Raw genomic sequence first — 11,824 nt, forward strand, 5'->3', positions numbered from 1 at the left:
TTGGGAGGAAAATGGATATGAAGGAGCAAAGGGCAAATCAGTAGCCCATACAGAACTATGGAAAAAGATAGCCGAGTTGATGTTAAATATGAACATAAATGTTGTCCACCAGAGAGCCCACGTTAAGGAAGGGGCTCATTGGAGAGGAAATGATGAAGTTGATAAATACGTCCAAGAGAGAAAGTTAGTTGTTGTAGGAGCAGACGGATGGGACAAGACCCCCGGAGGAAAAGTGGTCCCAGACGAGTTTGTGCGTGAGATTACTACGGCCGTACATGAAGCGCTAGGCCATGGAGGTACCTTACCCACAAAGAAGGAGCTGGAAAGACTGGAGCTTTGGATCTCAGATAAGAAAATCCGAGCTGTGTTGTGGGACTGCGAGCAGTGTAATAGATACAACGCAGGACGCCAAGGACAGCGAGCTGAAGGATTGACTATCAAAAGCACTGTGCCATGGGCATCAGTCTGCATGGACGTAGCAGGCCCCATGGGAGTGAATGGCGCGAAAGGTGAGAAGTACCTAATCGTGCTAGTGGATTCGATGTCAGGACATTTTGGATTAAAAGCAGTGCGGAAAGCTAATGCTAGAAGTATGATCAAGACACTGGATGAAGGATGCATGTGGCTAGGAATACCAAAAGAGTTAAGAACAGACAATGGAACCCATTTCAAAAACGCTGCGGTGGACAGGTGGTGTTAAAATTGGGGAATAAATAGAGTTTATTATACCCCCCAAGCCAATGGTGTGGCTGAAAGGACCATTGGTTTGGCTAAAAATTGGCTAGGAAAAAATGCTAATGTAAAAGAATGGAGTGAAAAGTTGGTGGAATTGGCCAAGGACTTGAATGGGAGGAGCAGGACTGGAAGACCATCCCCCTCAGACGAATTAAACCAACGCCCCTTTGTCACCCCTGACATTGGCAGAATAAAAGAGGAGGCAAGCCTCCCGAAAGGAAAGTGCCCGTTACAAGTGGGACAGCGAGTGTGGGTCAAGTCACATGGCGTATCTGACGTAAAAACCAAATATGAAAATCCTGACATCGTAGAAGAAGTGTTGGACAGAAACACAGTGCGCCTCAAGGAGAGAGGGATCCAAGGGGTAGAGCATCTTAAACCAATACCAGTTGATTCGGTTAGAAGCCGAGGAAATAGAAACAAGATATGAGTACTGAAAGGGAAGAAGACGTTCCGCCTTTTGTCCAGCTGGCCATGATAAAAGGTGTTGTGGTCACACGGAGGACTCCGAGTGGAGTAATGGCCGGAAGAGCATTTAAACTGTTGGAGAATGCTAAAAGAGGATATCTATCCAAGGAGATGGAGAGTTTGTGTTGGCACCATGTGAATCAAGGCTGTGGCTCCTGCAGAAAACCCGAATCACTGGATAACAGAAGGCATGGAACTAGCCAGGATTGGACAGCCGGTTCCCCAACCTTGGAGAACTTAGGCCCAGCCAAAGTACTTGACGCCTACATATGCGAAAGTTGCAGAGTGAGATATTTGCCCAGATTAAGATTATATGCCCAATGGGATTGGAACCCACAAGAAAATGAAGGACAGAGAAACTGTGAATGTTGGTGGGATGGACTAACGCTACTATATTGTGACCACTGCTGGAGTAGGGTCCAGGATGGAACATTGGTGTTAGCCGGTCGAGCCGAGGGATGGCAAGTGACCAAGGCAGAGACACCAATAAGCCGGTTGCCTCCCATTTTGACTCACCCTACAAAGAAAGAATAGATTTGGGACGTCCGAGCCTACTCAACACAAATTGGCCGGGGTGGGCAGGAAATAAACGCCCCGCAAAAGTAATGGAACAATCAGTACCAGTAGCATCTATGATGCAATTGGATCCCCTTTACACATCGGGGACTGATACATCCTGGGAGATGATAATTGGTAACATTTTAGCCAATGAACACATCCCCATAATCACATTACCCAACGCTCCGCACGAGCGAGAAGCGGGAGGAAACGGCTTGTATACTTATCAAACGTTGTTGGACGAAACGACTAAGAAGAGGGATAGAGAAAGTTGCTATAATACAGATGAGTCCCCTGGCACCTCACCTGGTGTTCTCAGCAAAAACAGCAGTAAAACATTGGGTCGAAGTCAGGGTTATGGTGGCCTTGACACCCTATGAAGGAATATACTCCATAGGAATGAAGTTGTCAATGAGAACAACTGTCAGAAGAGAGGAAAAAGGTCAAAGTAAAAGCCCTACAAGGGTCTCAAGTGGCTTGAGTAGAAATACAAAATTATTGTCGCTAGCAGAAGCAGCAACAGAGGAATTAAAGAAATTGGGAGAGGAGATAGAGACTGCTTCAAACGGCTCAGGCAGTAGCAATGAAGAAGTTCATAGTTTAAAGAAACGCACTGAGATTAAGAAGGGAAGGACCAGGTGCCCCTACCCTAACTGTACTGGTGACGGGCACGTGCTGTCAGATAGGATATACCATTGATCTCTGAGAGGATGCCCTAAATATAATAAAGAATGGCCAAAGGGTTATGGGAGCCCGAAATGGAAGGAAATAAGACGAGTAGTGAAAGAAAGGGAAAACCCTTTAAAAGATGAAGAATGGGAGCCCGAGAAGATCGGAAGGAGTAGGCGACGACGGCCTGCAGAGGGAAACGCTTCCCCAGAGAAGGAGGCACAAGAACCAGAGGAAAGCCACCGCATACATACGATTGATAGTGGTGACGAAGTAGTTAAGGGATGGCTCTCTCGTCTGTGGAATAGACCAATCGAAGAGTCATCATCCTCTTCGACACAGGATTAAGACCTAAGATGAAAAAATTAAGTGCGCGATTTAGAAGCTCGTGGGGTTACTTTAGAAACACCAACGGCGTCTATATAAGACGTATTGAAAAAGATATTGTTGGCATTGCGAGAATCACAAGATAAAGAAAATATGGTTTGATACTTGGATTATAAGGAACAGCCCCTTAAGGGGGTGGAGCAAATGTGCGAGTGAATATATAGTCGGATTGATGCAAGTGGACTGAGAACTGCCCCGTCACACCCCGCATAACGAGGAGAGAGAGGAATGGATCAGCTGAATGCCCTGAGGATTCGTACGACTAAATTGGAGGAACAAGCGTCGAACATAGCAGATGCGTTAAGGCTCACACTAACAGCACTACAGGTAGTACAAAAAGGACAGGAGGAGATTACAGCTCTTGTATTGCAGCATCAAGCCGCATTTATAGACCAGAAATCCCTTCTCACCAAATTGGAAGAATTCTTACCAAGGACTACTGGGAAGCTGTTCACTCTATCAGCCGAGGTGACTAACTTGTCCCATAAGTTGGATGAAATAGAAGAAAGACAACTGGATCGCTAAAAGGAATATTTGCCCGACTGGACTTCACGGACCTGACGGATATTCAAGTTACTAGGACCTACCTCCAGGAAAGGAGCAACGGTCACAACCAAGAACAAGCATGACCGAACCAAGAGCTGAGGAGAAGATTGAATGCAAAGAACCTACTAACCAAATAGAAAGGGAACCAGGCGGAAAGATGGAAGGGTGGAACTTTCAGACAACTGACACCCCGCATTACGATACTCCTAACCCGCATTACGATACTCCTAAACCGCATTATGATACTCCACAGCCAAGGACTTTAAAGGACCCCTTGTCACAACATCAAGAGGTAGGACAACCAGTTCATACATATCGCAACCTAGAACGAGCGGTAGAACAAAAGGAGAATATGTACGAGGTACCAACGGGAAGGGAATCGGAGGAAACCCAGTATGAACAACCCGACCAAGATATAGGATGGGACTCATTCAGTCAAGATGCAATACCCCGTTATAGCACACCACGGGTGTTCTGGCTCAAAAATAGGAGGAGAATAAAGCGTATCGGGTTCTTAGCGTGCGGCTGTATCATCATGTATGCCCTGTTGATGTTGCTGACGAACCTCAACACTCGGGTTGAAATCATACGGAATAACCAAGTACAGATGGTGGAGAAGTGGAAACAGAATAATAGATCTGACTCAGGCACAGGACAAGACCCAACTGATGGTTGTAATAAGTCTCCCCAGAATAGTTCAGAGCCTTTGGGAATAGGTAAGGGAGGAAAGGACATAAATGCATGGCTGAGGAACTGCACCACATACCCGGAAAAGTCCAAGAAGGTGTGTTCCACACACGTTGTTCAACAGGCTCGATGGACTAGGGAAAGCCCTACTATCAGGTTGGCTGTGCTGTGCTTAGAACAGAGTGAGTCGAGAGTGGTTAGAAAGAATTGGCTCCAAATAGGTCACTCTGAACCAATGTGGTATACCAATGAACACTGCGCAGGCCTGCCTGACGGCTCAGGAGGATATTGGATACCCAAGGCAGCCAATAAGGATATCATTTCCAAAGCGGCGCCCCTGAATCATACTTGCACCACTATGCGCCCAAGATGGGAACCATGCTGGAGCTGCTTAACTTTCACCTGTGCGAACCGACCATCTATGGGAGATGACAGTCAAAAATCTTTAACCTTTGGACCATCGACAGTAACACCGCCACCTTATAAAAACAGATCTGAAATTACAACACCAAAAGCGCTTTCACGGAAGCGACGCTCCACGGAAGATAAATTTAAAGAGTGTCAGCAGAAGTTGACAAAAGAGACCCCTTCTTTACACCCCTGTCTATGGAATACTGGTAGGAAATGTAACAAACCCTACCATTTCCATGTATTGACCTATAAGGATATAGATATACAGAATAACTATGTTGCACCTGGGATTACGAGCCTGTTTTTCCAGCCTAAGGGTTCCTTACCATACCTAGGACCCGAAGTGGACCACGAACCCTGGCTAAATGATTCCTACACATGGATAAGACCAGTACGTTCGTCCAGATGGATTTCTGAGAAGGAGAAATCATTGTATAGTTAGTAACGCGAGGGACACGTTGGTATTATCAACGGCTTCCTACCCCAAGTGATTTGCTCTCCGTGCCCGACCGTGATTTCCACAAAATGGATCAATGTGTGGTTTTGGAAATATTTAACTAACTTCATGGAAAAGAATGGACGAGGGGCACCTCACCTCGATGTCCTTTGGAAGAGAGTATAGGAGCACTGTCTACCAAATGGATTTACAATTGTACAAGCCTGAAAAAGAACGACACGGTCAAAGGAATTTTGAAAGCATGGCAAGAATACCATACGAGAGAGAAAACTAAGACTTGGTGGGGTTTTAACCAGAAGGAGATAGTACAGTTCGTGATACCATGCTTAAAGACATCCAAAAGTTTTTGGGTTAAGTACCAGTACTTGGCAACAGTGTACTCTAAAGAACAAGATATTTGGCCTGGTTATGCAAGAATAGGTGGTGGGGGAGTTGATCCCCAGACCCTGGAAAATGACTTGTAATAAACAAAAAAACTAATTGTACAATACAACTAGCGAGACGGCACGGTGGACGACTGGTTAGAGCGTCAGCCTCACAGTTCTGAGGACCCGGGTGCAATCCCTGGCCCCGGCTGTGTGGAGTTTGCATGTTCTCCCCGTGCCTGCGTGGGTTTTCTCCGGTCACTCCGGTCTCCTCCCACATCCCAAAAACATGCATGAATTGGAGACTCTAAATTGCCCGTAGGCATGACTGTGAGTGCGAATGGTTGTTTGTTCCTATGGGCCATGCGATTGGCTGGCAACCAGTTCAGGGTGTACCCCGCCTCCTGCCCGATGACAGCTGGGATAGGCTCCAGCACGCCCGCGACCCTAGTGAGGAGAAGCGGCTCAGAAAATGGATGGATGGATGGAACTAGCGAGACAACCGTGTGATAGAGTACCAAGGTTTGAGGAGTACTGTAAAAACAAATATCTAGATAAAGATTACGCTAGTATAGAGGGGGCGGTATGGACTAAGAATAGTCAAAAACAGTGGATACGACAGGAGGCTGTAAACAGACAATATTGCACGCGATGGGAAAAGGATTACGGTCTACAAGAGACAATTGACCAGGGTAACGCCCAGAACTATATTCCATACAAACCTGACCCTGAAATACAGATTCTTGAGGGACATGCGTTGCGGAAGATCTTATGTGAAGGGAAAGAAGTAACAGGTTTCGACTGGGTAGGCTTTAATAGAATATATGGCCAAGGGAAATGCCAGGAACCCTATGAACATTGGCTATCATGCGGCCATGGCGACAGCCTACATGAGTGTAAATGGTATGAAAGAGTTGGGAGGGTTCTGGGGGAAAATATCAAAGAAGTCGGCAAAGCTATCGTCACAACTGCGGTAGAGATTGTGGAAGAAAGCCTAGATATGGGTTCTTGGCTACTTAACCTTGCCAAGGAAATAGGATGGTGGCTCATATTAGGACTAGCACTAATACTTGCGGCTGCGATAGCTGTAGCACTCATCAAGAGAGGACTACAGGGACAACCCATGCCTTGGCAGTACAAGAAGTTGGGGACGCCTCCAAAAGGAAATGTCGTTGATAAAGTCTACATGCAGCTGTGCAAGAAATGGGCGGAGCCAAAGCTGAAGGAGCTGACGGCCAAGGAAGAAACCAAGGAGGGGGCGGGGCCTGCGTGAGTATAAAAGCTGGCGCGCAGCTCTGTTCCCCTCAGTTCATACTTCGTGGTGGAAGGGTAAACTTTGAGCCATGGCGTGTTCTTCCTCTAACAATGATACTTATGATAGACCAGGCGCAATGCAAAATGTGAGTAATGAACTTCAATATTGGATGATTTTAGCGATATGGGTAATCTATTGCTGTACCGGCCGATGGCATTTTCACCAGGTAACTCGGCTCGTCATTTGTGCCATAGCTATAGTTAAAGTTTTGGTTTTGAGATTTGTGTATTGCACTTATACCTTAGGACTCGGCATGTTCGTCGTGTTTATGCATGGCCGAATAATAATTGATTATAAAACACCCAAAGGTATTGTAGAGACATTTTTGTTGATAGGCTGGATAGTCTTAGACGTAACTTCAATGAAAGCCTTTGAGATAATTTATGGAGCGGTGGTGTTGGAGGGGGTACTTGCGATAGCCATGGCCTTATACGTGATGAACCTAGTCATTGGTCTTCAAAAGAATAAAAGTAAGAGGGTATGGATTTGGCGCTTGGCTAAATTAATAGTACGGGGGACCATTTGGGGTATTATTTCCCTTCTTCTTTGGATGCGCTTGATTGACCAATTAGTTTTAATTGCCTGGTTCTTCACATATTCAGCCTTCTTTACCCTCCCACCTCAGAACTCTGCTGCTCGGCGAGTGACATCCCCCTCACTGCCACGCAGTTTGAGGATACGCTCTCTTGATAGGAATAACACGGCTATTTACCGACCTCCGGGTCAGGTAACTTTTGTAAGGGACCAGGCTGATGCCTAGGACCCCCTTCAGTTGATGATTTTGTGTTGACTATGTGTATGTTTACAGAATGTAATTACTCCGCGGTGTGTTCTTTGTGGGACTACTTCCCTTCGATCCGCGTGGATCATGGGTGGTTCCTTCCTTGGACACTGCTGCTTCCCTTCACCGGTTAGTTCAAAGAAAGATGTCTGGTTTGTACCTGATGGACTCTACCTAAAAGCTGTGGCGAGTGAGGAAGGCTTCCTCACTGACGACTGGCTGTGGCTGACCTTTGCTGATCTGGCGACTACGGGTATTATGACACATTCAGTTCTAGGTGTACCTACGGTACCCCTCGAGATTCTAACCGAGGACGGCCATCTCCTGGGTCGAGTCTATCCATTGCTTTGCATGGCTTGGCGCCAAGCTAACGGGAGCCACCGTTTTACCTTCCATATGAGAGGCGGTTCCTGTATAGCAGTTAGCCCCGTGACACAACCACGAGAGGAACGGAGTTTTACCACTACCACTACTGCTGACCATCGTTCGGACCGGGTATGTAGGCCTGAGGCCTCCGAGCCCAGTGCCGCCCGACGAACGCCGGCGGTAAGCATCGTCGCATCGGCGGTACATCCACCGTCTCCGGGGGAGGTGATAGAGGTGGATGAGGAAGAAGAGGAGGAGGGGACCCTAAACAACCACTGGACCCCTATCTCTCCTCCACCCATCCCACCGGTGTTACCTGAAGCAACACCTCCTCGTCCGGCTACACCCGAAACACCTAGCGATATGTTGGAAATGCTGATGGATGTGGTGGTAAATCCCAACTATCTTGATTCGGTGCCGATTGTGGGAATGGCGAGTGGCATTCAGGAATGGGCGACTATTGTCAACGCGTTCAGAGCTACCCTGGGCCTAGTTCATAGTGAGGCTGGGTCTCAGCTCAAGGAGGGGGTCTCAAGTGGGCTGCCAAGCCACATGAAGCGATGGAGTGAAAGGTAGTAATTGGCTTATGTGGCTGGGTTCAATGTGTGTGAGCTCAGCCCCAGTTTCAATTCCTGGGTTAACCACCAGAGGTCGCCAAACCAAATTTAGATCATGAGTATGAGTCGCCAGTTCAAGTCTTCTTAATGTCTTAATACTATCAAAATCCAAATCATAGTAAACAAACACATACTGGAGTCAACAACTTATAACCATCTATTTTGATTTTATATTCTTAAGATAATTTTGATGTTTCTTTGATGTTGTAACTTTGATGTTATTCTGAGAATCATTTGATACTGAGTACATCAAGCCTAGTAAGGCTGTTATACATTATTCTTACTTTTGTATTACTATTGAAAAATGCTTTGAAACTGCTTTTGTGCAAAAACTGTAACCTGTGTAAGATTGTCTCTCTCAGGCAAAGCAACACAAGAAGTACTACAAAGTCAAGAACAAACCTGTTGAATGCATGAGAGAATTGTATTCACATGAAAGTATATACATTTATTTGACATCTAACATATACACAATTATTGCATATTGCTTAGAGATTAACATGGTGTCATGAAATGTATTGTCTGAGTTCAAGACATATGTAATATGCTTGTAGCTGAATGTATTTACTGAGAACCTATTTGAGTGAGCAAATAAGGGTCAAGTCAGGACACTGAAGTGGAGGTAGAAGGTACTTTCCACTCGGGTCAAGTCAGGACACGCTGAAGTGGAGGTAGAAGGTACTTTCCACTCGGGTCAAGTCAGGACACTCTGAAGTGGAAGTAGAAGGTACTTTCCACTCGGGTCAAGTCAGGACACGCTGAAGTGGAGGTAGAAGGTACTTTCCACTCAGGTCAAGTCAGGACACGCTGAAGTGGAAGTGAAGGGTACTTTCCACAGAAAAGGGGAGGTCTGAGCCCGACCAAGTTTATAAAAGCCTCATACGCAAAATGCACGGCGCTCTCTTATCCTCCAAAGGATAGGGAGACGCACGCTCTTTTCTCTCGCAATGACAGGGACATGCTGACAGGAGGAATTCATCAGGCTACTTGGATAGCTCTAATAAAAGAATATTATAATAAGGTAATTCAAAGAACCGCCATTGACATTGCGTGGATAGGGAAGAGAGCTAGTCAGCTGTCCATGGATTCTTATATTCCAAAATATCTTATTATTAATTAGGTTTAGGGCTCCGTAGGACTTGATCACTCCTTAAAGCTCACTCAAAAGGTAATACTTGTTTTATGATTTAATACTTTTAACTCTTTCTATTTCTTTTCATTTCTATTATTATTATTATTGTTTACTCTATAATACAAACCCTTACTGTCATATTATTATTCTATCCTTAAATAATCACTGAAATAAAAACCTTGCTATAATTCTATTCTATCTTTGTCATTCTTATAATGAGAGTTGTCTCATTCTTATCACTCAACCTCTTATAAGTGATTGAACGTCGACGACACTAATATCACCGGGTCGTAACACCATCCCAAAAGTAACTCATATATATATAACTTCGGCTTAATACAAAAACAAATCCGTACGGTCCTAACAAGGATTGTTAAATTTACTAGGTCAATGACAAGTGCAAACGATTCATAGAGATGGAGCTGCTGTAAAAACGGTGTACTCACATTATTATCCTTTCACTCTGTGCGGTTACTCATCAAGGGGTGATAAGTGAGAGCAGATCGGATTGGCTCCGTAAAACTAAAGGCAGTTAGCACACCTAGGCGAATTCATCTTGACACCGGCTTAAAAGCTCCCGTCCCCTTGCGCGTAAGGTGGTTGAGACGGTAAGGAAAAAGGGGGAGGCTTGACCCTTTAAACGGAGAGTTGGTCAGGACAATTTTCCCGATTAGTCCTGCGGATAAGCGAAATCTGACACTGTCGACATGCTCCTCGCAAGAGAGGGAGGTGTTTGCGGTATGTTTGGAGAACAAACAATACTGCTTCAGATGGCAGCTTGACCAGAGCCATCGATGGTCTACGGACCCTCAATCAACACTCCTTATGGGACAGCTGGATGGAAGTTTTTGGTAAATACAAAACCCTAATTTCACCAATATTGATATCAATTGCTGTTTTTGCAGCCATTCTGACATAGTGTGGATGTTGTTGTATCCCATGCATTCGGGCTTTAATCAGTATATTAATCACCACAGCAATTACCCACATGGAACCGTATGGAGCAGATGTATCCTTTATTGGATGTTGATAATGATGACGATGATGATGATGATGATGTTGTTGTTTTACCTGATTTGTTTCCTGATCCAGGTGATTACGATGTTTAAACTACAACATTCATGTATGACAAGTTTACTCTGAGTGTAAATGTATTTGTTTCATAAAAATGATTCTACAGTTAAAAAATCGAAATGAAGTGACTGTAAAATGATATGAGAATTTGTGCAAATACATGATAAACAGGAGGGAAATGTTAAATATATTGTAGAAGTTATCATTTTTTTGCTTAGCTTGCATTAGTATTATGGACGATTTTGAGAAAGGAAGATGTCTCGCCTTCAAGAAGATGACTCAGCAGGAATCATCCGATGGAAGGGCGCCTTGACCAAGGACGTGGTCGGGGACGTGGCAGGTGTTGGTGCCATGTCTTCACCTTGAAACCCTACTCTTAGTGTGTTGTGTCTTGTAGCTTAGTACGTTATGTCTTGTAAAACCTCCCTATTTCAAATAAACACAGGAGCGACGGGAGAGATTGTTTAGAGCGTGTTGAGAGGCTGTAATCTGAACAATCTCCCATACGCCCTCCTCATGAGAAAAAGAAACCAGCGTCTTCATTCCTTTTGTGCATTTTTATAGGTGTTGGGTGAGATAAATCCAACAGCATCACACACATTCAATTTGTTTAACTAAATCATGACTCAATTTATCAAAGCTAAATAAATTAATTAGTTAAATTAGTTTCATATTTAGTTGACAGGCTGATTCTTCTCCACATAGATGCCTTCGCTACTGTTTTAAATCAAAGATTAAATTGCTAAACCTCACGCAAAGTACAGCCCACCTCAACGACTCCCATGCGTCGGTCGCTTTTCCTAGTGTCTCTGCAGGTATGAGCTTAAAAGACTTCCACGTCAATGGATGAAACCAAATGCCATGAGACGCCGATCCCCCCCACCCCCATCGAATGCCAGCCCCAACCGGCCCACGACGCCCAACCATAGGGGTAAGCCACACCCACCCAATCCCACCCAATACCAGCCGTAGGCCAATGGCCAGACCAGGGCCAGAAGGCGGGCCTGACCGAGGCGGGAGGCGCTAACAGCCCACCGTGAGCCCCAAGTTAGCCGGGGACCCACACAGCCCGAGGGAGAGAAGGGCGACAAATGCAGCTCGCTAGTTTTCTCTTCTCCATTCTTTCTTCAGAACCTTGTTGAGTTCTCCTCTTGTTTTTGTTTTGTTTTGTTTTGCCGAGGACTCCACACACAGTTAGTTTTAACCCTTACTATGAGCTTCTCGTCAGCCCCGGATTACTGTTCTCACTGCCATCC

General features: G+C 45.3%; 1 protein-coding gene across 4 annotated transcripts; it reads left to right on the top strand.

Moving 5' to 3' along the window:
• LOC133488212 (uncharacterized) lies at positions 1–11,092 on the top strand. 4 transcript variants are annotated; one of them, XM_061795835.1, is made up of 3 exons: positions 1–10,345; positions 10,472–10,503; positions 10,797–11,092. In XM_061795835.1, exon 1 carries the CDS (start codon positions 3,443–3,445, stop codon positions 4,901–4,903), a length of 1,461 nt encoding a protein of 486 aa, XP_061651819.1. In that variant the 5' UTR covers positions 1–3,442; the 3' UTR covers positions 4,904–10,345; positions 10,472–10,503; positions 10,797–11,092. The 4 variants fall into 4 exon arrangements, with proteins under 4 accessions (XP_061651819.1, XP_061651818.1, XP_061651820.1 ...); XM_061795834.1 differs by having other exon boundaries at positions 10,472–11,092; XM_061795836.1 differs by having other exon boundaries at positions 1–9,530; positions 10,216–11,092.
• Positions 11,093–11,824: the final 732 nt, after the last annotated feature.

The sequence above is a fragment of the Phyllopteryx taeniolatus genome, chromosome 13 (genome assembly GCF_024500385.1).
Source record: "Phyllopteryx taeniolatus isolate TA_2022b chromosome 13, UOR_Ptae_1.2, whole genome shotgun sequence".
Classification (NCBI taxonomy): domain Eukaryota; kingdom Metazoa; phylum Chordata; class Actinopteri; order Syngnathiformes; family Syngnathidae; genus Phyllopteryx; species Phyllopteryx taeniolatus.